Here is a 26195-nt window from a genome sequence, read left to right on the forward strand (position 1 = left end):
TGAATAATGAAGTAAAAGATTCACTAAATAGAAAACAAAATAATAAAGTTTGTTGACAGTTTTTTTTAATAATTAAAAAAAAAAACAATTCAAAAAATTGGGACTCAAAATATAAAAGAAGGGGAGAAAGCATATCACTCTTGCTTGACTTCCCCTGACATTAAATGTTTGTGTGGAATGAAATTATTACTGGTGTGGTTCATTTATGTTTCTTTGAGTTTTTTTATTGTTTCTTCCTTAATTTTTGCTAACAGGGAAGAGGGAAGGGTTTGTATGAAATGAAATAGTGAACAACATTTTATAAATTAGAATAACTTAAATACAAAATAATAAATTATTTAAAAATCCTATTTACATATATTTAAGCTTATTTTTATTGTGTTTCACGGGACAACAAGATAAGAGTGAGAGTCATTATACATTGACATTTATGTGTATTTAAGTGTATAATATATGAACGTTTGTTAAAAGTTTACTAAAAAAAGAGCTTAAATACATGACGAAAATATTATTCATTGACTTATAAGTCAATGTCTCAATCTTTTATATATCAAATTGGATATTTTTTCAATAAATTGTGTAATACCTTGTATTTTAAATTATTATAAGTTTTGTGCATATCTTTTATAAAAAAACATTTCTTTTAATAATATATGGGTTTATAGTATAGTGTAGAGGATATTTTTTGGGTATTACATTTTGAATTGAAAACTTATTTTATAATTTAATTTTAAATTTTGAAAAATCATGTTAATAAATATAAAAATGTGCTTTACATTAAATAATTTATTTTAAAAAAATCCTTAATTTTAAAATTATTATCTATTTTAGTTTGTTTGTTTCTAATAAAATATATTATTTACTAATCATAAAGACATGCCATTACTCTTATTTCTCTTTTTGAGATACATAGTTTCATCATTACATAGTAAAAAAAAGTTCTTCAACATGTTATATATTTTAAAATTAATTATACATCTTATTATTTAACTCCCATTATTTTATTAATTTTACCATTCTAGTTTGTTTAATACATTTTAAGTATTCAATTTTTATGCCTTTTACTAGTCAATTTTAAAAAAATAATAATAAAATACGTGAAAATTAACTTAGATGATAAACTAATAATAATAATAATTAAATGATAAAATATATAATTGACTCTAAATTTTTTTTAAAATGTCCTTATAGTATGTGCAAAACTTACTATAGTTATCAGAAATCATTATATCTCCTAAAAGCAAACTTTTTCTTTGATTCTTTATGAGAATAATAATAAAATTATTGGGTTTTAAGTGACAGTTCACTTATATATTCTGTTTTTGTTCTCTGACAAATGAAATGCAAGGTCTCTCTCTGCTATTCCTCAATGTGTGTGCTACTATTAACACTGCAAACTCAACGTCTCACGTGAAAGTCGAAAATTGTCATTACAACAAACAGTGTCCATGCAAAAGCATTTGTTCTTCCAATCTTCTATCATCCAAAAACTATACATGTCCAACACTTTCCATGAATCTTTCTGTTCCTGTCCACTCCTTCAAAGTCTAGCCCAATTTTTATTCCTCAAAGGGTCATGTCACCTTCCAATTATAACATTTTCTAACTCATTATCTTGTACTTTGAAAAAACAATAATTTCAATTTTAATGAATTTATAAGGCAAGTTCGGTTGAAGTTTAAGTCATCTTTATAAAATTATAAGATAAAATGTATATTCACTTATATATGCTATGATTCTGATCTCAATTTCATTCTGATAGTATTGTTAGAATCAATCACTGCATTTGAAATATTGTCTGTTTCGTGAGTCCGTCACAGTTTTGTTTTTAATATACGTATCAGTTGTTGAAACTAGTTGAAGGAAATAACAGAAGACAAAGATTATAGAAACTGATTGAACATAATAAAATATAAATAATAAAATTATAATTACTAGTAGCTATAAAATAGGAATATTAACATCCTTGTAAACTGACCATTAATACCATACCATAATAACAGTAAGTAGATGACTTAGTGAAATTAAAAAAAAAAATATATTTAAATTATCCTTAACCTTGACTCATAAATTATATTTTTCTATATACTTTTTAAAAACAATAATAGAATAAAGGTACAACAATTTTTATATTTATTTCTCTTAACACATTGAAATTTATTTCTCTCATTACATTGAAATTTGTCTAGTTCTTGATAACTATTAAATCTTGATCTAATACAAAAGTATTATTTCATATGTCACTTTTATTGACTTTATCAAACAATAATCAAAGTATTCCCAACCTAAAGGATACACTTTTATGACTTGATTAGATAAAAGACATGAGAGACTATACATATAGGTTGTCCCAAAAAAACTACTATGTAGCATGATGGAGATTTGGGCTATTCTTTACTTATTTTTCTTTAAATTCCATCAAGAGAGAGAAACTTTTCCTGTAGCATTAAATGTATGTTTATTGTTTTTCATCATCTTTAAGGTATGAGAGATGCTTGAATTATCTTTTTAATGTTGGCAATTTGAATGTTTCATTAAGGTTACAAGTGAAAATATGGAATTTTATAATTATGTAATAAGTAACTTGGTATTTACATAAATATTTACAAATGTAACAGTACTATATTTATAATTATGATTAGGATTATTAGTAATTGTAAAATTGTGTAATTCTGCAAAGTAACTTAGTATTTATATGATATTACAAACATAATTTTACCCTTTTGATAATAACCGATTCATATTAAATCACCTATATCTACACTATTATTTATCCTATCTTATTTTTATTTTTCATAAACACCACACTTCATATTAAACATAATGGAAACCACAACTTATAATAACATACTCATTAAATAAAAAGAAAATAATGTTTCTATCAACATGAGTTGTTCTAACTTGAGTGCATTTTTTAAGAGAGTGATTAAAGTATTCAAATATTGACACTCAAATATCAATACCTGATCGGAGAGAAAAATTATATGATATCTCTCTTAAACTTTCATTCATAGAACTTTTGAACTCCTTGTTTGAGCTTTTCACTTATTTTAAAATAAAAAAATACATTGACAATCTTGCTTCCGTATATAATTTTTTTTTTCTTTCTAAAATTTCATTTTTTTATGAAATAATAAAAATATCATTTTTTATATCATCAATTAGAGGTTGTATAGTAGAGCAGAGTATCAATATATCATTCCTCATTTTAAAACAATCAAATCTCTTAGTAACATAACAATCAATGTCAAAGTAAGCTAGAAAAGATAATCTCATAACCAAGTTAGATTCCCTTTTCGCAAAATTAGAAAAATTACTTTGCAAGAAAATCATTGAATATAAACCAATTTTAGATATCAGAAATATCATGATATTAACTAAATTAGATAATATTTTCGAGATTACAAAATTATTGGTGTCTAAAGTAGTTTCTATTATTAATAAAATTTATAAATTAGTTTCTAAATTGGTATCTAATTAGTTTCCAAGGTTTTAACTACCAACTAATTTATATTCTAAGATTGATAGCTAAAACATTGGTAGCAAATTAGATATCAATTTAGAAACTAGTTTATAAATCTAGAAACTAATTATATTTTGTCTCTAAAATTAATTTCTATTTAATAATTTTTTAGTAATAATAATATTGATTATGATTACATCAAAATTATAACATTTTATTTTAGAAGTTAAATTCTTAATTTTATTATGATATGAATTGTTAAATTGAATATTTATCATCACATAAAGAATTATAATATTTTTAAAAAATTGAATTCATAATCTTTATTATGACATCAATTATTAGATTAGTATTTATCGTTATATTAAAAAGTTATAATAGATTTAGTCATATTCTAACTCTCTTCTTATTTCAAAGGGTAAGACTTTAATTGTAATTGACTTCACCTGTTTTTACATAAACATTAAATAAAGAATATCTCTTATCTTTCACGGTTTATGTTAATCATCACTATACAACCTATTCATAAATGCTGAAAAAGCACCAATAAATTTTCTCATACGGAAAATATCTCCACCTAGCAAAACCAACTAGGATTCGAATCCAAGTCTTTGCAGTGACCAAAGAAGCATTGATCACTAGACCAAACAAATTCTTTAGTCATATTATCATTTTTATTATACTTATACATGTTAATATAATTTATACATGTTAATATAATTTATACATATTAATATAATTTATATTAATAATAATAAAATAAATTATATTCATATTATTAATATTATATTTATATTATTCATATTATCAATATTATATTCATATAATTAATATTAATTTTGATATAAATATACATTTAGATATTTATTGTGTGTGTATAGTAGTTTTATTTGACTGGAGTAATATTACTTTTATCCGGATATAGATAGATAGAGAGAAAAAGGAAGAAATTATATAATATTAATATAACTTTAATACTATAAATACATATATATTGATTAATATATATTTTTATTTAATCATTAATTTTTTAAAACTCATGGTTAAATTTAAATTTACTTTTATATTATATATATATATTAATATAAAATTATTTGATATCTTATTTTCAAATATAGGTTATTATAGGTAGTTGTGAAGTTTTTGTTAGATGGCTATATAGGTGCTTGTATCTTACACTTCTTTTCTGATTTGAGATTCTTGTATAAGGATTGAAATATCCTTAAAATGTTTCCTTTAATTTTTTTTATTCTTTGTCGATAAAAAAAATCTTATTTTCAAATATTTACTTACATAGATTAAAATTGATATAATGTATAATTTTTAAAATATTTTAAATTATAAGTTATTTAATCACTTTGTCATTATGATTTATATATTAGTAGAAAAGGTTATTTAGTAACAACTTTTTACATAGATTTATGGAATAATTAATATAGTTTAAACTATAATGATAAGCTAACTAGTAATCTGTATTAGAGATTTAATTAATAGTTAATGTAAAAGTCATCATTCTAAGTTAAAAGATAATATTGTTTGTTGACAATATTCTTTACTATAACACACAAATAAAACCAACTACCTATAATGAACTTAATTAAGTCAATATGATCGTAAAATAATAATTAGTATGATAGTTGATTTTAATGTAATAGGTAATATGATGACTATGAGTATGACATATATTAAATGTGATTCATACTAATAGATAATATAATAAATTATGTTTAGATTCAAGTAGATTATAGATAAATTAAATGTGATTCATATGTTAATATTGTTAGTATTATTAATATTGTTAGTATTATTAATATTGTTAATATTGTTAGTATTATTAATATTGTTAATATTGTTAGTATTATTAATATTGTTAATATTGTTAGTATTATTAATATTGTTAATATTGTTAGTATTATTAATATTAATATTAATAATAATAATAAGTATAATAAAAATCATAATAAAACTAAAGAATTTGTTTGGTGTAGTGGTTAAATTTTCTTTGGTTGCTAAAGGGTTGCTGAAGGAATGTAATTCGCGTTTTTCTTGTAGTGATGTTACTTTTAAAATTATTATTCATGATTTGACATTGTAAAATTGTTTCTCATAATTTAACATTGTAAAATTGTTTTGAATCTTTTTCAAAAGATTATCAAGAAGCTCGTGAGTCATGCCTAGCCATCTTAACAACGAATATTATCCTGACTGATAGTTTTTTAAAAAAAAATTATTTGATAATTAAGTTTGGGTTAAAAAGATAAAGATGAATCATTAAGTAAAAACGAATAATAAGTACAAACATGTAAGAAATTGAGACATCTTCCTAAAACTGAAGTAAAAGTCAATAAAAACATCCAAAATAGGTCAACTTAAGAAAAAGTATTGGTGTGTAATTATCACCAAGTTTTATTATGGACATTATATGCAAATAGATCAATATGATTTGATATTTGACATTTAATCATTCATTCCTTTTAAATAATATTCTTTTATTTGTCTTCTTATTTTTATTTATTTATTTTTATTTAAACTCTGAATATACTCATTCATAATATACATATAAATTGTATTTATTGATAATTATTGTGAAGTATTGTTGGAGATGGAAAGAAATGAAGAGGAAGATAGAATTTGTGTAAGATGATGGCACACGAATATGGAACTTTTGATTGTGAGTGTTTGTTTGTCGTTGTTCGTTGTGTTTGGACAGCCACCATTAATGCTTCTAACAATTTTCCTTCATTTTTACTGCTCACTTTTTGACTTCTTTTCCACAAAACTCAATGTCAACCACGTTTTTTCTCTCATTACACAATCGTGATTCGGGAAAAGCATCAAAGTAAAATTAATCCAACTTTTTGACTAAGCAAAAAAAGGTGATGGCATATTAGGGTTCAACCAAATTCACATCAAGGAGGTGGATTCCATTTCACAAGTAAGATTTTGTTTTGTGGGCAAAGCATGTTTTTGTCTCATTAAAAAAATTAAAATATGGTTTTACTCTTTTTAAAAAAATCATTATTTTTTCTCAAACTTTAAATTTGTTTTTTAAAATTATTATACCTAACATTTTTGCTAAAAATACATTTGAAATCAAAAGTGGTGTATTTTCAAATTAAAGGAACACTACAAGAAAATATAGTAATCAATTTTAGAAACAAAAATAATTAGTTACTATATTATCTAAATTAGATACTAATTTAGAGACTAAAAAATATTCATATCTAAAGTGTTATAAAAATTTATAAAATGATTTCTAAATTTGTATGTAAATTTGTTACTTAAGTTTTAGAGACTAATATTTTAGATTCTAAATTATTTTCTAAAAGACTAATATAGACTAATTTAGAATATAAAATAGTAAATAGTTAAAACTTTGGTAGTTAATGGTTAGATACCAATTTTGAAACCATTTTATAATTTTTTATTAATAATAGAAACTACCTTAGATACCCATAGTTGTTTTAGTTTATAAAATGATCTCTAATTTAATCAAATAATAATTAATTATTTTTATTGTTTGATGTGATTAGTATTCTCTTAAAAATACTTTTTTGAAAAACTTGAAATGATTTTCAAAATACAAACTCAAAAGGATTTCTAAATAATATAATTAGAAAAGATTTTGACTATCAAGACAATGATTCAAAAGCATTTTTAATGATAAAAGGTTGAAGTTCATATGAAGAAAAATGATATTGAATCTATTAAATTTACCAAAAATCTTGAACGTGTGGGAAAAATATGATAAAAGAAATAAATAAAAAATGATAGTTAATCAATCACGCCACCTATAATTAGTATATATATATATATATATATAATGGTTTATGTTTTATATAAATACAAATTTGTGTAATAGTTACATTATTATTACTATAGAAGTAAAAAATAATAATGGAATAAGAACAAAAGTTTTTGTTTGAAATATAAAATTACAAATATGTATAACGATTAATAGAAGGGACTTCTCTCTTAAGAGATAAAATAAGCTTTGTAGGTAATTGATCTCATTTCTCATCATTGTACTATGTTATATCAGATTTTACTTATTCTTTTTAAAAGAGAAGATAAATTTAAAAATAAAATTTATTGATGTAGAAAACTTTTTAAATCATTTCACCATGCCACATTAGCTTTTACCATGTCATCTCAACTTCACAATTAGGTAAATAAAAAACTAACTAATAAGATCTAATTAAATTCCACACTAAGCAATTCAAATGGAAGCATAAGCAATTTTTACAAAACACCTTATAAATAAGGATATGAGTTGCAATCTTAACACAGGAAAACACTGAGAAATATAAGGAGAAGAAAGAAAAAGAGTAAAAACATATTTCAAATTTCTGAAATTACAGTACTGTGAGTTTACTAGTTTTACTGTAATTTTCATTGATTTTTACTGTACTTTACATGTTTTGCTATACTATTCATCGATTTTGACGCAGTGTTTCATTCAAAATTATTTTAAAAACAAAAATAAATTGTTTTATTCAGTTATTGTTTTGATGCAATTTTATTTATATAATATTTATATATCACCTTCCTATCTTCTTTTTTTGACACATACAAAACAAATATCAATTTAAAGGAAAATAAAATGGATGCACCTAATTTTTGAGAGACTGTTGGAATATAAATGTAGTGGAGAACTCTATTACGTTCAGGGGAATAAGGCACTCTACCCTGAATTTTGCTCACATGTACCCTTCCTATGTAAAATTGTAGTTAAATAATATGTAAATGCATGTTTATAAAGATGAAAGCATTGAATCAAAAATTGATCATTAAAATTTAAAAACTCTTAAAAGAAAAACACAATATAGTTAGACGTTTACTAAAGTATATATTACAGATATTAGTACATACATGGGATGCTCATTGCATAATGTACAATCGAATTGATTTATTTCATCTTACTCTACTCTTTCAAACTCTTTAAACGAGTCTTGAATATGTTCTCAACTTCTCAATGTTTTTTTCATAACTCCATTCTTGGGTAATAGATGTTTAGAATTTTTCACTTACTTGAAACATAATTTGGAAAATGTGTATATGAAACCTTCAAATTCTCCAACAATAGATGACTATACTATGTACACAAACATATATGCGTACAGGTGCAAAAGCGGCAAAAGAATACATACTTTTATTATATTTTGTTCTCCCTCTCGTAAAGATTTGAATTTATATATACATATATGATGTATATGGTTAAGTTTATATTAGAATTACTATAAGATTTATAAGACCCTTTAAGGGGTTTATAGTCTACTGTAGGAAATATTTGAGGTGTTACATCTTAAAATCAAAACTTATAAAACCTCTTTCAAGATGTGGAGGCAGTGGTGGTAGTGAGACATGAAAGTTAGATGCGAATCAGAGTAGAAGGAGGTGGAGGAGCATCCACCTTCGATGTTGAACTCTTCATCGTCAAGGAAAAGCTAAATGTAATCTTAGCACAAAATTTAAAACCTAATACAAGTGGTTGCCTTGTGGTTGTCCTTTTTCTACATAGGATATGAGTAACTTGTACCATGTGAGTTGCGATTATGATGAGGGTTCATAGGCTTTTGCCCAAATTTTCAACAATGGGTTATGTATATACTTCCTCAATTATGAAAGACATGCCAAAAGAAAAGGAAGGGCAATTTCATAAGTTGTTGGACCTATTTTCCTGATAATGTGATGGATCCAAAGAACTTAGAAGTCAACTTCATTGACTTGATAACCTTTCTTACACAAATGTAGGGTGAAACTCTAAGGAATACATGTTCTCCCCTAGAAAACTCCAAAGATGCTTATTTTGCATAAGACTTTTGTCCATTCAAAGAGGTATTCGTTCCCTCATGTATTAATTTGACCTTCTTAGTGGTCTCGTGTAACAACTTTTATTTAACAAATATGCTCTCCCCATTTTTATAGCAACAAAAGGTGTTCTGCAATTTTGTGTTGTATAAAGCTTCATATGGTATCATTCTAAAACTTGTTTAGTCGTTGCTGTAAGTGAACTCCACCAAAAAAAAAATGACATCCCAATTACCCAAATGATCAAATAAAATCCTAAAAATAATCTTCCGATGACTAATGATAAGTTAGTTTAAACTAGTTTACAAAGTTTCTGATAACATTTGTCAAAATCTTCACAATCTTTATAAGATACAATGTTAGCTAGTACTTCATATAACCTAACAATCTCACTTATATAAATACGTGATAGCTTCTATGTCGATATTCTCGTTATGCATGCCAATTGGGTAACCAATTACATTGAAATCATACCAAAAAAAAGGAGGGAGTAACTTTCTAAAAATGCATTTATTAAAATAAGAGAATTGAGAAAAATATTATAACACGCTAAAGAATTTTTAAGAATAATTTTATTGAATAAAAATCATAATCACATTTTCCGTATTTTCTAAGAAAAAATTCTCATCTATCTCATTTACTCTTTTTTTCTTACTTCATAACTGATTATTTTACGAAAAAAAAACATTTTTTTCAAAAGAAAAATTTAAACAGACATATCCATAACTAAACAACATCATCAACATAACCGTACTTAGGGTTTTGTATGTAAGTTTATTTTTTATCCATTTCAAAGTTAATTTTAGCCTCTTAAATAACTTAAAAAAATATATTTCTGAAAGACAAAATATCTTATTATTAAAATTTACCTCCAATCAAGTGTTGATTGCACCAGGAATGATTCCAGACAAGTTTCTTCAACTTTTTGGGTTTGCACAAAATCAGGAACCACTCCAAAATTTCATTTGTGATTTGGTTCATGCATGTGCAAGAACAGTGGAAGAGATAATTGAGAAAAAGGGTTTAAAAGCAGATGCGATTACTCACCATATGTACCATAATACTTTTTGTTCACTTTAGTTTTTTATTTTTTTTCTAAAAGTGTACTCTTTTTAATTTTGTAAATTATATTTTTAACTATACCCCTACATATAATTAAGAATAAATAATACAATGTGATTTATATTGAAAATGAGATACAAAAGTAATTAATATATATATATATATATTTAAATTTATATTAATTAAGTAGTTTTAATCAGTATGTTGTAAATTATTATTATTTTGAAAAGGAGAGTAATTGATTTTTATAGTGAGTTACAATTTGAGAATGGAATATGAAATTGTCAAATTGGGACATGGTCTCCAATTGAGAATAATATAAGCACCAGTGGCAGGATTAAAAAAATAAAAGAAAGAAAGATTGGTAGTGCATAGATTTGGAAGTTATTAAGATTTTGATTTTGTCATTTTTGTTTGTTTCTAGTGCATTAATCAAACTCTTTGTGCAAAAGTGAAGGTTTTGGGTAAAGGTATAGTCATTTTACATTTTACAATAATATATTTGATCACCTTTAGGGTTCAATTATGATTGATTCCTTTTGTTAAAAGGGGATGTTCTATTTTATTAAGGAATAAAAGAAAATGGCATGAAGAAAAGGTTTATAAAAATATTTAAAGTTAAATATGTTTTTTTTCGCTACTATAACATGTAATTCCGTGAACACTATCTCTCCATTAATATCTCTTTTTTCTTTCTTCAATTTCTCTTTCATTCCTCATATATTTTAAAATTTGATTACACTCTACAGTAGCTGAGAAATCATGCTGCTACATTTCTACCGATCAGATTTTTAAACAAAGTAAGTTTATTTTATTCTAAAGTTCTCTTACTATCTGTTTTTCTCTATGATTTAGTCATTAATATTAGTGGGGCCAGTTGAGAAAAGTGTTTCTCTCAACTTGATTAAGCTCATACTAAAATTTGATAATATTTAGATAACTTGCTATAGGTTCCTAAATTTTGGAGTGTTTTTCCTGTTTGAGGTAGAATTTCCATCAGTGAAATTTCAGGTAAGAGAAACTCACTTTAATTTTCAATGGTACCCTAGGTTAGAAGATTTAAATGTGGAGGAGACGTGATCCCAAGTTTCAATTTCTCTTGCAGTGATGTTAGTTGATAAAAATGTTTGATTTTATGTTGTGTGAACATGTATAAATATTATATTTCGATAGTTTGAAAGTTAAATATTATTTTTTATGTTGGAAAAGTTCATGAATGGTATAATTTTTTAAATGTTATGTTATTGAATGATATGTATTATTTATGAATAATGAAAATGGTATGAAACTGATGTCATACATTTGGGATAATGTATGAGTTGTTGTTTGATGGCATTAAGTATGAAAAGACTATGTTTAACAAAGATCATCTAACTTCACTGATGATCTAAGTCATATAGACTAAGATATCAGGTGGTGAGAAGCTGAGAGGGAGTTCATACACACCGGGTCCCGCTGTAGATATTCAGTATTGGATGTTTGAACTTACCCTGATCCTTTCTCTTAGATTCGCTGGTAATCTTTGGATCATGTGTTAGTCTCTGGTAGGAACATACTTAATAAGTCTTCTGGAAGACGAAGTGAGATTGAAATGAAATATAATGATTGTGATTGAAAATAGATTCATGTGTGGTCTATATGAAAGATGGTATTAGTATTGAAATTTTATATGAAACATTTAAAGAAATGTTCATAAATTATTAGTCTAATTGGTTCTTTTTGCATGAATTATGCTATAGAAGTTCTTCACATTAGTTTACCCTTGTTTTTCTAGTTGTGTCTGAAATGCGATGATTGTACTACGAGCAATGGATTTGTAAATATTTTTATTTCTACAAGTCCTAATCATGTATTAAGAATTTTAAAAAAAAAACTCTAAGTTTTTATAGAAATATGTAGAACCTGTATTGTAATAGTTAAATGCATTTTCAGGATGTTACATAACATGTAATTAATTTTTGTCCTCGGTTCAAATTTTAAACCATTCAAGTACCTATAATATGGAAATGATTGGAATGGATGCTTTTGTATATGTGAAATGATTCTTAGTTTTATTAAAAAAAATGTTAATTTTTTTCAAAATTCATTATTATTTTAATTGCAAACACATGCTCATTATAACTACTTCCAATGGATTGATGGAATTGAACCTTGAATTAAATTAATTCTGCATACAAAATGATACATCCTAATGATTTTCATATTACAAGCAAGTACATGAATGGTCTAAAGTTTAGACCAAAAACAGAAATCAATCTCATATTACAATACATGACGAAAAATATAATTAACCAAAATATTTACTACCTCATAATCTCACTCAATATTCACCTATCAAATTTAATAAATATAATCCATCAATCCATATAAAAAAAACCTTGAGTTACAAAGATTAAGAAGAAAAAAGCTAAACAAAAACCCTAAATCCACAATCACCAAATCCTATAAAAGAAAGTATAAAAACAAGATCTAAAAATTGGTTAACTTCTTTTATAGCCCAAAATTGCTAGACAAATCTAAAATATTTTGTAGAACAACTCTAGCTTAAAACACTTTTATAAAAAAGTGAAAAAAATAAAAATAATTGTTAATATTCAAATTATGTAAATTTTATAATTAGAATTTATTATATTTTTTTAATGATGAATTGATAACAAGGACATGTAGTGAAAACATGCATTTAATTCTCAATATCAAAATCTCGTTAATTTTAAAAAAAAAATCAAGTGTAATATAATTAAAAAAATAAACTCAAAAGTTCGAGTAAATTATATTCCTAATTTCAGGTTAGGTGGTCATATTTACTTACACTGTAATAAATACAAAGTAAGACCTCAACTACGAAATTAATATTGGACTCAATAATTTGTAGATAACATTTTCAATAATTAGTATTAGAATTAAAGTAGATTCTAAATGGAAAAATTTTGTTGTTAGGAGAAAATTATTACACTATATATCCAATAACAAAAGTCAAGTTATAATGGAAATGTTGAAGTTTAACTAAAAAGAATTGACTTGATTATTAATTATAATTTTTTTACAATAATAGGTATTGGATCCAATAAATAAATGAATGATAAAGTAATAAGAGTTTTAATATTGGATTGGATATGATTGTGTAAAAAAAAATAGTTTTACCATTCATAATGTCAAAAATTTATCGATAAATAAAAATTACTGATGGAAACATAATGGGTAAAAATATATCAATAATATGTTTGTCTATAGTTTTAAATAATAATTTAATTTAAAATTTTAAATAATTAATAATTAAAATCTCTTAAATATCAATTTAAAAACTATTTTATAAATTTTTATTAATAATAAAAATTATTTTACATATCACAGTAATTTTTTTAGTTTATATAGTATCTAACTTATTTATTGATTAATTATTTTTTATCTCTAAAATTAATTATTATTAAATTATTTTTTAAATAGTATTTTATTTTGAATTATAGTTATACAATGTCTAGATTATTTATGCCAAACCTTATAACAATAAACAAAAACAATAATAATGACTAAAATAAGTTATTTTCATATATTTTTAAAGTATAAATTATATTAATTTTGATATACATAAATAAGATATTAATTATTTTAAATTAATGTAAACTTTATATATGAGATCCATAAAAATTTGAATAATATAAGAGTGAATGTAATGTAAAACTAAATCCATCCTCACACCTCTCTTTGGATTAGAAAAGCTCAACCAAGTTAAGATCAAGAGTGTGTGTCAACCCATGCCAAATATTATTTATAATTTAGATGGTTCTTTCCCTCTAATACACACAAATATACTTACACACATATATAAATTCAACATATGATGGTTGTGGTTCCCTTTGAATGGAAGGCTTTAGTGAGTTAGGATTGGTAGTCCCCACCCACCCAAACCCAAAGACAAAGCTAAGTGTCATTGTGTCAATAAGTGATTGAATGGAAGGTGGGGTTTGTACAAATACATAAATATTGTACCCAAGCCAAAGCCATTGAGAATGGAAGCAAAATAGTGTGTTGTGTGTGTAATATGGTACTCTATTTGTGGTCCCCAAGCCCAATGGTTGGCACCTCATGTGCTTGCTATCAAAGACATTGCCTCTTTCCTAATGTGGACCTCATCTTTGTCCTACAATTCTTCCTCCTCTCTATCTCTTTCTTCTTACAAAACCTAAACCTAAAGACCAAACTCCAAACTATTTACTACCTATCATCAAATTAATCATATACATAACCAACAACTAATTTATTTAAATGATGCTAAACTTGTCTCTATATAAACAAAATTTCATGTTAAAGGAAGATTATGTTAAGGATACTTTCTTACAAATGGAAACTAATCATATTGTTTTGCACAAATTCAAAGTGTTGTTTCTTTCATTTAATTTAATTTATGTAAACATATTTCATATACTCTTTTTTTATCATTAATGACAAAAAATAATAAATAAGAGTATTTAAGAGATATTTTAACGTTTTTATAAAAAGTTATTCGTAGTAATCCTACAAAAGAAATTTGTTTCAACATCAAACACACGTCATATGGATTCACGTGATCCAAATAGCCCAAGAGCCTTATCGGTTTTATAAACTCTATCATCTGGTAGTTGAAATATCATTATAAATGATTCCTTACATCACTTTCCTCCACCTCAACTTCCAAAATCCAGTCTTCTCAACTTACCTCTCTTTAATGCATATGTCAAAAACATTACAAAAAATATTAGGCTACAATTTTTATTCTACTTAGATTGACCCTTCTTTTTTTCTTTTTCTTTTTTTTAGACATTGCCCTACACAGTTATAAATTGGCACTAACAAACTCAAAGTCAATGAGTTATTGATCCATATTAAATGGGTGTATAAGTCATTTATGTGCCTCTAACCTACTTGTTATTTTTACCACTTGTTAAATTATGTGTTCCTTATATATGTCACATTTTTCATGATAGTTCCTAATATGATGAAATGAGATACCTATTACAATGACTAAGTCAAGTCATACAATCAAATTGACTAATTTTTTCACAAATTTTGGTTACTTAGATGCACATCCAAACATTCACTTAGACATTAAAATATTTTTGGAGAGGTTGATGGAAAGAGAGTCTACTTTCATTAAGTGATTTATTAGATAATCGAAAACAGAAAATATGGAGAACTATTTAGAGTAAATATCATGAGTTAGTGGCAACAAATCATCATTGTGAAGAGATTGAAAACTCACTCTCGTGAAGGACACTTTTGAATTTAAAATTTAAGATTTAGATTAAGTTAGAAGTCCTTTGTACATGTGAGTGCACAAATTCAAACATTCACATATATTCCATCACATCCTTTAGAATATGCACTCAAGTTAGTTATTAAATATGATTTAGGAATATGATTAAAATGTTATATAAATATTTAATTTCACATTTGAAATTAAATGTATTATTGAACCTATTGTTACTATAAAATCGTTAAATAAAAACCAATTTTAGAGACAAAAATAATTAATTGTTATGTTGACTAAATTAGATACTACAAAAATTATTGGTATCTGAAGTAATTTTTAAATGGGTATATAATTAGCTACCAATATTTTAGCTACAAATTATTTAGATTCGATATTTTATCAATATTTTATTGATAATTAGATATCAATTTAAAAACTATATTTATCAATTATAGAAACTAATTTAGATACCAATTATGTTTTTTATTCTCTAAAATAATATCTAATTTAATCAATATAACAACTAATTATTTTTTATCTCTAAAATTAATTTCTATTTAATGATTTTTTTTATGGTGTATCTTACACAATTTAAACATATGACTAAAATAAAATATATGTTAACACAAATATTAATTAAAAGTTAATTTTATATACTAAATTCAGTTTCAAATAATTTTATAACCTTACTAGAAAGTTAGTCTTGGTTATAGCCATATTATCCATTAAGAATATGATTAATTAACTTAGGTTTGATCTAGGAAGTTTTTTTTTTATAATTTGATAAAAATAACTTTGTTTAGAAAATTGATCCACTAGAAACTATTATTTATATGCATTTATATGTTTTGGTTATATAGTCTAGACAAAATAAATGGTAAAATTTTCTTGATTTCATTGTCATTGCACTAGTTTTTTGAATTTGTCACTTGGTATAAAAAATTGTCCTAAGAAAATTGGTAAATAGGATTTTCCCCATGTCCTTCATTAACCCTGCCCAATCTATTCAAGCCCTCCCTTATTAAATTGAGCATGTCCTTTTCTTTAGGGTTGTGTTTGGCCAGTTTAGGTAACACTTTCAAAATTTTAGAATTTTTTTATCATAAACCTTTTAGAAAATTTAAAACTTACAATTATTATTATTTTGGAAAATAAGAGATGATTATTAGAAGGTTCATGATATTATCTTCTTTTATATTTTGTTTTAGTTGAAATATTTAAACATTGACTAAAAGTAAAATAATTAAGTTCTTCCTTTTCTTTCTTTGTAAACTCCCCCATCCAAACGTAAGTGATAGTACTTGACTTCACATTATTTTGTACTAAGACTTTTTTCTTGGTCTATAATAATGGTATTGGTCACCCCACTCACCAAACAAATCCTTAACTTTTAGTACATGGTCCTACACGTGTAGGGCATCAACCTCGCGTTCAAACTACATCATTGAGCTCAAGTCTCTCCATAATTGATAACACGTGTAGATAGGGATGGTAGCACACTAGGCTACTATAAGTTTCAATATCAAAATTTATATTTCTTTTTGTTTTTTATATTCGATTGTTATAACATTTGTGCTTCAAAAGCCCTTTTGTCTAAACTTTTATTAAATTTTGTTTATAAAAAATAAAAATTATATAAAAGAAAAGTTATAATATTATTAAGATTAATTCAACATTAAAAGGACGTGTATTTTTTTCTTAACTAGTGCAACTTTTTGCAATTAGGACATTTCATTGTATATAAATGGGTGCAAACCTCACCTCATGAGCCGGTTTTATGGGTTGAGTTAGGCTTAAAGTCCACTTTGTTATATGGTATCAGAGTCATTTCGAACCTATTATAGCGAGTGTTTGTTGGTTTATTAGGTCACCCGCTATCAGACCGTTATCGGACCACCCATAATATGTTATCCCACGTACAAGTTGTCACTCTCGTCGTGAGGGGTGTGTTGGAGATCCCACATCGACTAAAGATTAGGATATTCCATTGTATATAAGTTAGTGCAAACCTTACAATATAAACTAGTTTTATGAGATTGAGTTAAACTTAAAATCCACCTTGTAATAATATCTGATTGTTTTTTACTTCAACAGGAAAATCTAATCATAATTTTCAAATTTTTTAAACTAATTAACTTTTGCATGTGTGTTTTTCTGTTTAGCTATTTTTCCTTTTAAATTATCAAAACCCTAATCATATTTTAAATATGCTGAGAACGAGGTATTCTAAAACACTTTCCAGATGAGTTTTATTTATTGAAGATACCTATTTCGAAAAACAGTTTTTTAGACACACTATATTATATTTTCAAAATGTGTAAATATAATTGTTCCGACTTAAAATCTATTAAATTTAAAAAAATTTAAGAAAAAAAATATATTTAAATTATCTTTTACCATAATTTTTAGATAGTGTGATTAATGGATATAGTGAAACAATAAACAATAATTATAAAATAAATAATTATGAATTTTTTTTCAGATAAACTTAGCTTTTTAAAAGTACACACTTTATAATCAAAATATCATACTTGCAAAGTAATATAAAATAATTAATGAAACATAATATTTTGGGAGTAAGAAGTGGTGTAGGATAGAGGAAGAAAAAGACCTAAATTTAATATAGAACTTACTCTACTTCAAAAATACATTCTAAAGTTCTTTCTTCCACTGTCTTCATAGCTACATAGCTACTTGTAGCTACTTGTGACACCCTCATATTTCTTAAAATATTAAAAATATTTTTTATTCTATTAATATATTTTTATTTTAAAATGAGTGATTGGGAAAAACTCTAAATTATAAAATTTGGAAGGCATTTTCAGATTATATATTTTAGAATGAGTTTTTCTAAAAAATACATTATGAGTTTTAAAATGAATTTCTATAAGATATTTTTAGATTATAGAATCTAGAAGGTATTTTTAGATATTTTTGGATCCAATAATACCTTATGAATTCTGTAATCCATAATGTATTTTTTTTTTAAGAAAATAAAATATTTTGGACTGTTAGATCCGAAAAGTATTCTGGATCTGGAAATACATTTTTTATAATTCAAGAGATATAAATAGAAAAAAAAAATATTTCTGGATTGTTGAATTCAAAATTTATTTTTTTAAGACAAAACAGTCTTTTCACCTTATCTGTGGGATCCTAGGAGAAGTTATGAAAGTTCAAAAAGAAACAACCTTCAAAAAAATTGGATCAAGACACACATAAATACCAACATATGAAGACTGTTTCTTCCTGCACCTCCATATCTTCTTCTGCCACCTCCATATACAACATGAAAATACATTTTTATCCTTCTTATGTCATTCTCATATAGTAGTTTCCGGATTATGTAATCCGAAAACTCATTTGAAAAAAGACTTCCAGATTACATAATCCGGAAGGTAAATAAGACTTCTGGATTATGTAATTCAAAAATTAATTATGCATATGAAAAAAGGCTTCCGAATTATGTAATCCAGAAACTAATTACAAATTTGAAAAATGACTTCCAGATTATGTAATTTGGAATAATATAGAAAGGCATTTTTGGAAATTTGAAAATATATGGAGGTGAGAGAATAAGGTATGGAGGTGCAGGAAGAAACAGTCACATATGAAAGCCCATAGACTCAAAATATGGGGTTTTTCTCCCTCCACTTCTATATATTTTTTTATCTCTCTTATCTACATAGTATACAAGTTTACTAACTCACATTATCATAATATATCCGAAATGTATTTTAAATAATACACAAGCCTACTAACTCTTATTATCATAATATATCTTAAATGTGTTTTAAATTATGAAATATAAAATATTCAAATTATATAATTTTATATTGTATAATCTGAAATACTATTTTTATTATGTAATCTATAACACTACCAGATTGTATAATTATCCAATTCAAAATATGGTTTTGAATCAAGTAATCTATAATAATATCTTAAATTATGTAATTTGCAACAAGATTATCTATTTTCATATTACTTAGTCCATAATATAGTTTTGAATTAAGTAATTCAGAATATTACTATTTTATATTATATAATCTAAAATGTATTTTAGATAATTTTGAATTGTGTAATTGATAACAAAGATTATATAATTAAGAATATGATTATGAATAATGTAATTTATAACAGTATGTCAAATTACTTAATTCAAAACACGATTACACAATTTAGAATATGATTTTTATTAAGTAATATAAATCAATATCAAATTACGTATTTCATAATATAGTTATAAAATGTTATAACACAAAGAATTGATCATTTTATATATTAGATAAATTATAGAGGTGTAGGAAGATAAACCCAAAAAGATGTGACTAAACTTGGCAAGCGGTCCAAGAAAAAGACCAAAAAACCTAGATGACTAGTCCAAACAAATAAAATGAGCCAAATTCTATCTGCACCATATCAATTCCAAATTGCACCGAATTTTCTATTAAAATGACGAAAATACCCTTATAAATGATGAAAATAATCTTTAAATAAAAAGAGGATGTGGATAAAAAAATTACTTTTCAGAACCCTTTCTCTGGAAATATTCTGGATTTGGATTTCTATAATACATTTTTGAATTCTAGAAATTCTTATTTGCAATGCATTTTCAATTTTGTGTTCCCATTTTTTTTTCCAATGTATTTTTTTATTTTAAATTATACTTATTAAATTCTAGATTTTCAAATCTGGAATAAAGACAATTTTGGAAAATTTTCAAACGATGATAAATGCAGATTAAAATTGATATGGAGCATGATGAAGTTGCCATAAAATGAGAAAAGATGAAATCCAATGACCTTACATTCATGTTTTTTCATCTAGCTTAACAATTTTGTTAAAGTTATCCTGTTTGACTTTAATTTATTTTGTAATTATTCATTTTACAATGAAAAAATCTATAAATCACTAATATTAAATTAAGCAGAATGATTAAAAATTAAAAAAAAATCACTAAGATCAAATTAAGAGTGATTAAAAGTGTTAACATCACTTTAAATCATCAAGCAAATACAATATTAGTCTAATTTAATTGTAGTAAATTTTAAATCCATTTCATATCTTTGAAGGATTTAGTGTAAAAGACAACATAATAGAATAAATGAGAGATATTACATATTTAAATTAGCTTAAAAGGTAGACAAATTAATAATTTTGTTTAGAGTTCTATATTTTGACAATCAACCCTAAAATACAATCACAACAAATATTAATATTTGCAATAAAAAAAAACTCTTTAATAAAAATACACGCAAAACACAAAAAAAAAAGTAAGAATTTTTTTTCAAAATTAACAAAATTATGAATTTCTATAAATAATTAAAATATTAATATTTATTGGATTGTAGGATAGAACACAATTATCAAATAAATATTAATTTTTTTATGTGTTTTATTAAGTTTCCTTTCAAATACTTTTTAAGAGAAGAAAAATAGAATAAACTTCTTTATAAGTTATACATAAATTAATTTTTTAGACTTGTCTTATATAATATTTTCCAAAAGTTTACTTTTTAACATGTAAAAAAACTCTCCAACCCTATAATGTAAATGATTTTGAGGAAAGAAATTCCATAACTCCTCTCCCTTTACCAAAAGAAAAAGAAAAGAGAAGGGAAGAAAAAGCAATTATGAAGAAGCAGCTTATGTTTTTCTGATCTTCCAGAAAGCAAGTGCAGCTTTTCCTCCATGACAATGAAACAAATGAAAGGACAAAAGAAAAGAAGAGTAATGAAACTGTACACACCACCATTAGTGCAAGGGAGCTGTTCAATCCCACATCCATACACAATAATCTACAACCTAACATCTACAACTAACTATAACAACAAATAGGTATATAAACCATTCCAAAGTAGCTGCTTCCTGCTCCATGTTTTTCATGCATAAAGTGGCAGCCATCAGAACTCTTACAAACCTCAAAAGAGTGCAAAATTTCCCACTTAACTTGTTTTCTTCATTCCATAAATTCTTTGAGATCTACTACACACATTGGTTCCTTCTGCCATTGGACTTGAAATCTGCATTCTCACTCTTATCTGTATCAGAATGAGTCTCCACCTCCATGTTTCCTGCCTGACTCTTCCGCCGTCTTCGATCCTGAAATGTCATTCACAATGTTTGAGAAACAACACACTTCAGACAAAGATGTAAACTTTAAAATGTGATGAGTTCAAAGAGTCAAAGGGGTCCCAAAATAGATGTCGCTTTTTGCTTTTGTTTTTCATTCTCTTTGTGATCCCTGCATGCACACTTTCCCTTTTGTTTTGTTTAGCCTTTTCACATGTTGTTGATGTAACAGAACCAAATTGGAAGTTGAAGGTGAGAATCAGAACTCAAACAAACCTCTCGAGGTATAGGATATTCCTCTGATTCAAGCATGCGGACAACTTGGCTCATCCTTGGTCTTTTTTCAGCATCTGGATCAACACACCTCAAAGCAGTCAAGAGGGCTCGTTTAAGGGCACTTGTCGATGGCCTAGTCTCGATGTTGGGATCCAACACCTCTTCTGAGCGTCGAAAACCTACCATCATCTTCAGCCAGTCCACCAAATTTACCTACAAAATCGACATGATGGTGTTAAGGAAAGTCCAATGACTATGAAGAGTCAAAACTGTTGGAATAGAAAGAAGATTGTGAAATGAATGAAGTCCTTGTCTGTTCCATTCGATATTTTCTATGTATTTCATTCTTTCAAAAACACAATTCCTGTTAAAACATATTAGTGCTCCTTTGGCAATTAGTCAATCAATTAATCCAACATAAAATCTATGACTGAGTTTTATTTTGGAATCAGTTATATGTTAAGGGAATCAATATCAATGCTACTCAACTTAAAAGCTGTGGAAGACCCCATATCAACTAAATATGATCAAACTATAATCTACAAATACATATTGTAATAACTGATTTTGTAGGATTGAGTTAAACTTAATCCCACATTCTATCAAAAACAAACTACTCTGTATAAAAGTAAAGAGACTGAATGTACATACCTCGGCTGCTGGTCGGCTATAATCCACGGGATCTCTTCCTGTAATTGCTTCAAGAAGCAATACCCCAAAGCTGTAAACATCACTCTTCTCATTTAGCAAGCCAGAATTGGCATATTCTGGAGCTACATATCTGGGAAAATGCAACGAAAACAAGAAAAGAAGAATATGTTAGAGGCAGTTTCAGTTTCTATAATATCATGTGCAAAGAAGAAAAAAAATAATCAAATTAGTCAAATTTAGAGTGCAAATGATATGTGTTGTGAGATGGTGGAACTGAAAATTTGAGGTGCTTGTCATAAATTTTTAAGCAAAATGAAACACTTAATTATTCTCTTTGTTCAGCAAGCCAGAATTGACATATTCTGGAGCAACATATCTGAAAAATGAAATGCAAGCACATATACTAGACTATGACAATTTGTGTGTAAATGATTATCTGCTATGTTATGACAGAACCTTCATGATTTTTTTACGCAAAATGGACTAATTTATGTATACGGAATGTATATTTTCTAATCATGATTAGACTCCATGCATAAGATCACTGAGCAAAATTAAGCCAAAGATTGTGCTTGCTTCGAGAAATGATGCCACATTCTTGGGAATAAATCTCCAGGAATGATATTTCTGAAAATATTGTATGTCCATGTTTGATAGCTTACATCATTTAAAATGTTACATGCCCATTTTGACATTCCTGGAATGTAAATCCAAACCTTCAGACAAGATCCCATAAAAAGTTAATAATATAATTGCTCAATTTTCAGGGTAAAATATAACAACAAGAATAGATCATGCTTACTTGTGTTGTGTACAAAACTATGCCTAACTAAAGATTTATAAAGAAACTAACTTTTACACAGAAACAAACAAGAAGCTTACCCAAAAGTACCCATTACTCTGGTTGTAATATGACTTTTTCCAGCACCAAGTAACTTAGCCAGCCCAAAGTCAGATATTTTGGCATTAAAGTCCTCATCAATTAGAATATTGCTCGACTTAATATCTCTATGCACAACTTTTGGCTCAATTGCCTCATGCAAATAAGCCAGCCTACAAGATAATCAGAGATCAAAAGGAAAGTCATACCCCTAAAAGAAAATGAAGCTGAAGACAATTAGTAGAGTAATTTGTTTTCAGGAACAAATGGGCATACGCTTTGGCTGTTCCAAGCAGAATTTTTATCCGAGCATCCCAAGTAAGAAAGCCAAGCTGCCGCATGGCCCCGTGAAGCCACTGCTCTAAATTGCCATTGTTAACGTACTCATAAATCAACAACCTGATTCAATAAAATCTACAAATAACATAAAGCAGTACTTAACATGAATAGGAAAATGCAAACTGTACTACTATAGACATAAATGTCAATTACCAAGAAATTTCATCCTAGAAAAAACTTCTGGCCTTAATTGTTCAAACAACTAATAGATTTGTAAACCAGAATAATGGAGACATTACCTATGAGTGCCTTCAATGCAGTAGCCCAAAAGTCGAACTAAGTTCTTATGCCGCACATGACCAATGGCCTCAACCTCCACCCTGAATTCCTTTTCAGCTTGTCCTCTGCATGATGGATATCAACAGTTATGAGATAAACAACCTGCATCAGCAGATGTTCTAACAAAACACGGAAGATGACATTATATAAACATAATGGCTGCAATGCAACATAACAAGCTAATGACAGAACTTACAAATTATTGAGAAGCTTCTTGATGGCCACAGGACTCCCATTGATTAATTGACCTCGATAAACAATTCCATATCCACCTTCCCCAATAACATTTTCTTTTGAAAATCTGTTTGTAGCAAGTTCTAGGTCCCTTAATGTAAACCAGTGACCCCAGCCAAGCTGTGAGAATTCAGGCAGACCAGACAAAGGGGATGGTGCGGTTATAGGATGCAAAGAAGACCTATAAGAAGATATTCCCTTAGCAACACTTTCTTCGCCTGATTGAGAGCCATTAGCATCTTTCTCTAAATGATTAAATGAGCCTGATTGACTACTATTGTCCCCATTCTGTGTTTGGTTCAAAACCTTTTCAGTCTCCCCTTCACCAAATTTGTCATTCAGACTCATAAAAGTACCATTCTGAGGATGATTATTTGCTGAAACCTGATCAACTCTGATTTCTTTTATCTCTTCTGAAAGAGCTAGCACATGGCTAAGTGGAAGCTTGCCATTGACCTTTCTGAACTTCTTTCTTAAAGTGAGACATGTGGATAGCACCACAAGAATGATTACGATGAATAACCCAACTATTATTCCCATTAGTACCCACACTTTCAAACCAAAAACAAAAGTTTTCTTGGACAACCCCGAATTCAGATCAGATGCCATTTTGCTGCTGCCAAACAAATCTGCACGAGTCAGAGTTAAAATATATGAGGGCACTAGGATGCACACAGAAAATCAAGTAGCAAAAAATAAAAATTTTGATTACACTAGCAATGGATACGAGTGATGACACCAAATTGTTCAACTAGATTCCGCAAATCATACATCAGATTTGAGAAAGTTAATTGCACATCCACCTTAAAAAATGTCAGCAACAAAGTGAACTATCTTTGCCACCATATACACAAGTAACTGGGGGAAAAAAACTGGTTACATTCTAACAGGAGCTCATTTCCCAGAAAAAAATAAATGCGGAAAATTTTGGAAAAACAAAGGCTGCATTTTGGTGTAGTATTCACATCCCTATTAAATGAAGCACATATGAAGCGGAGAAAAGTTTTTGATTTCAAACTTATTGCAAAATACAAAATCGTAAGAAGCCAAAAGAGCATAAAAACAAACAAAGAAAAATGTTTTTTTACAACACTGAAAACAAAGTAAGCGAGAAGGACCGGACTTTGTTCTCTTGGTACTCGGGAAGACAAGCCAAATAAAATTTCAAAATTCAGCAGAGCCAAAATAATTGAGTCAAGTTGCAAGAGAGCCAATGAGAAAACAACAAGAAAGGAACCATCTTTTGTAAACATCTCCTTGGTTGTTACCATCAACATTGCAACAATTTTCTTACTTATTATGTGAAAATGAGGCAACAATCTACTCTTGGGAGCTGAAAAGGATCAATGATGATACCCGTTCACAACGCAAATCCTTGACAGATTTATCCCCAGCTCCTTTTCAGACCCTGAAGCAAGTTAAGCACTAGATCTTCTATGCTCCCAATACCCTTTTGGGTGTGAAGCCATTGCAGCACTAAAACATCACATCCATTGTCAAAAATCCTACCAATGTGAGATTTTGCTTTCTGGGTTTTCTCAAATGATCAAAAGGGTGTCTGCTTCTGAAATGGAACTTCTGGGACCCCCTCCCCTCACTGGACCAAATGAAGGAGGAGGTCACAGCAAAGGCACTAACCAGACCCTGTGGTGAAGTTGGAGGGAGTTGGAGAACACAATAGGCACATGAAATTCTGAGGAGAGGCAAATGGTGGGGCTAATAAGAAGGCATGGAATTATCAATGGTAGGTGATGGGAAGTGACATGACTCACATTACATACAGTAAAAGATAAGGCATCAAAATGGAAATTTTTCTTTGCTGTTTCTTCAAATTTCTTCCCTCTCCTGTTTTCAGTCCCTTTCTTCCTGTTCATATCTTTGTCATTTCTCTTCATCAT

The 26195-nt window shown here is 26.9% G+C and overlaps 1 protein-coding gene across 5 annotated transcripts; it reads right to left on the reverse strand.

The window, feature by feature from the left end:
• Window positions 1–21197: 21197 nt before the first annotated feature.
• Window positions 21198–26195, reverse strand: LOC137820889 (putative receptor-like protein kinase At5g18500). 5 transcript variants are annotated; one of them, XM_068625196.1, is made up of 8 exons: window positions 25654–26195; window positions 24260–24926; window positions 24024–24128; window positions 23722–23844; window positions 23448–23618; window positions 22566–22695; window positions 21915–22127; window positions 21198–21668 (listed from the first exon to the last, which is right to left on the reverse strand). In XM_068625196.1, the coding sequence occupies exons 2-8, from the start codon at window positions 24904–24906 to the stop codon at window positions 21552–21554; spliced, it is 1506 nt and encodes a 501-aa protein (XP_068481297.1). In that variant the 5' UTR covers window positions 24907–24926; window positions 25654–26195; the 3' UTR covers window positions 21198–21551. The 5 variants fall into 5 exon arrangements, with proteins under 5 accessions (XP_068481297.1, XP_068481298.1, XP_068481299.1 ...); XM_068625197.1 differs by having other exon boundaries at window positions 25592–26144; XM_068625198.1 differs by lacking the exon at window positions 25654–26195 and adding an exon at window positions 25101–25286.

Source organism: Phaseolus vulgaris, chromosome 9 (assembly GCF_051622355.1).
Source record: "Phaseolus vulgaris cultivar YP4 chromosome 9, ASM5162235v1, whole genome shotgun sequence".
Taxonomy (NCBI): Eukaryota; Viridiplantae; Streptophyta; class Magnoliopsida; order Fabales; family Fabaceae; genus Phaseolus; species Phaseolus vulgaris.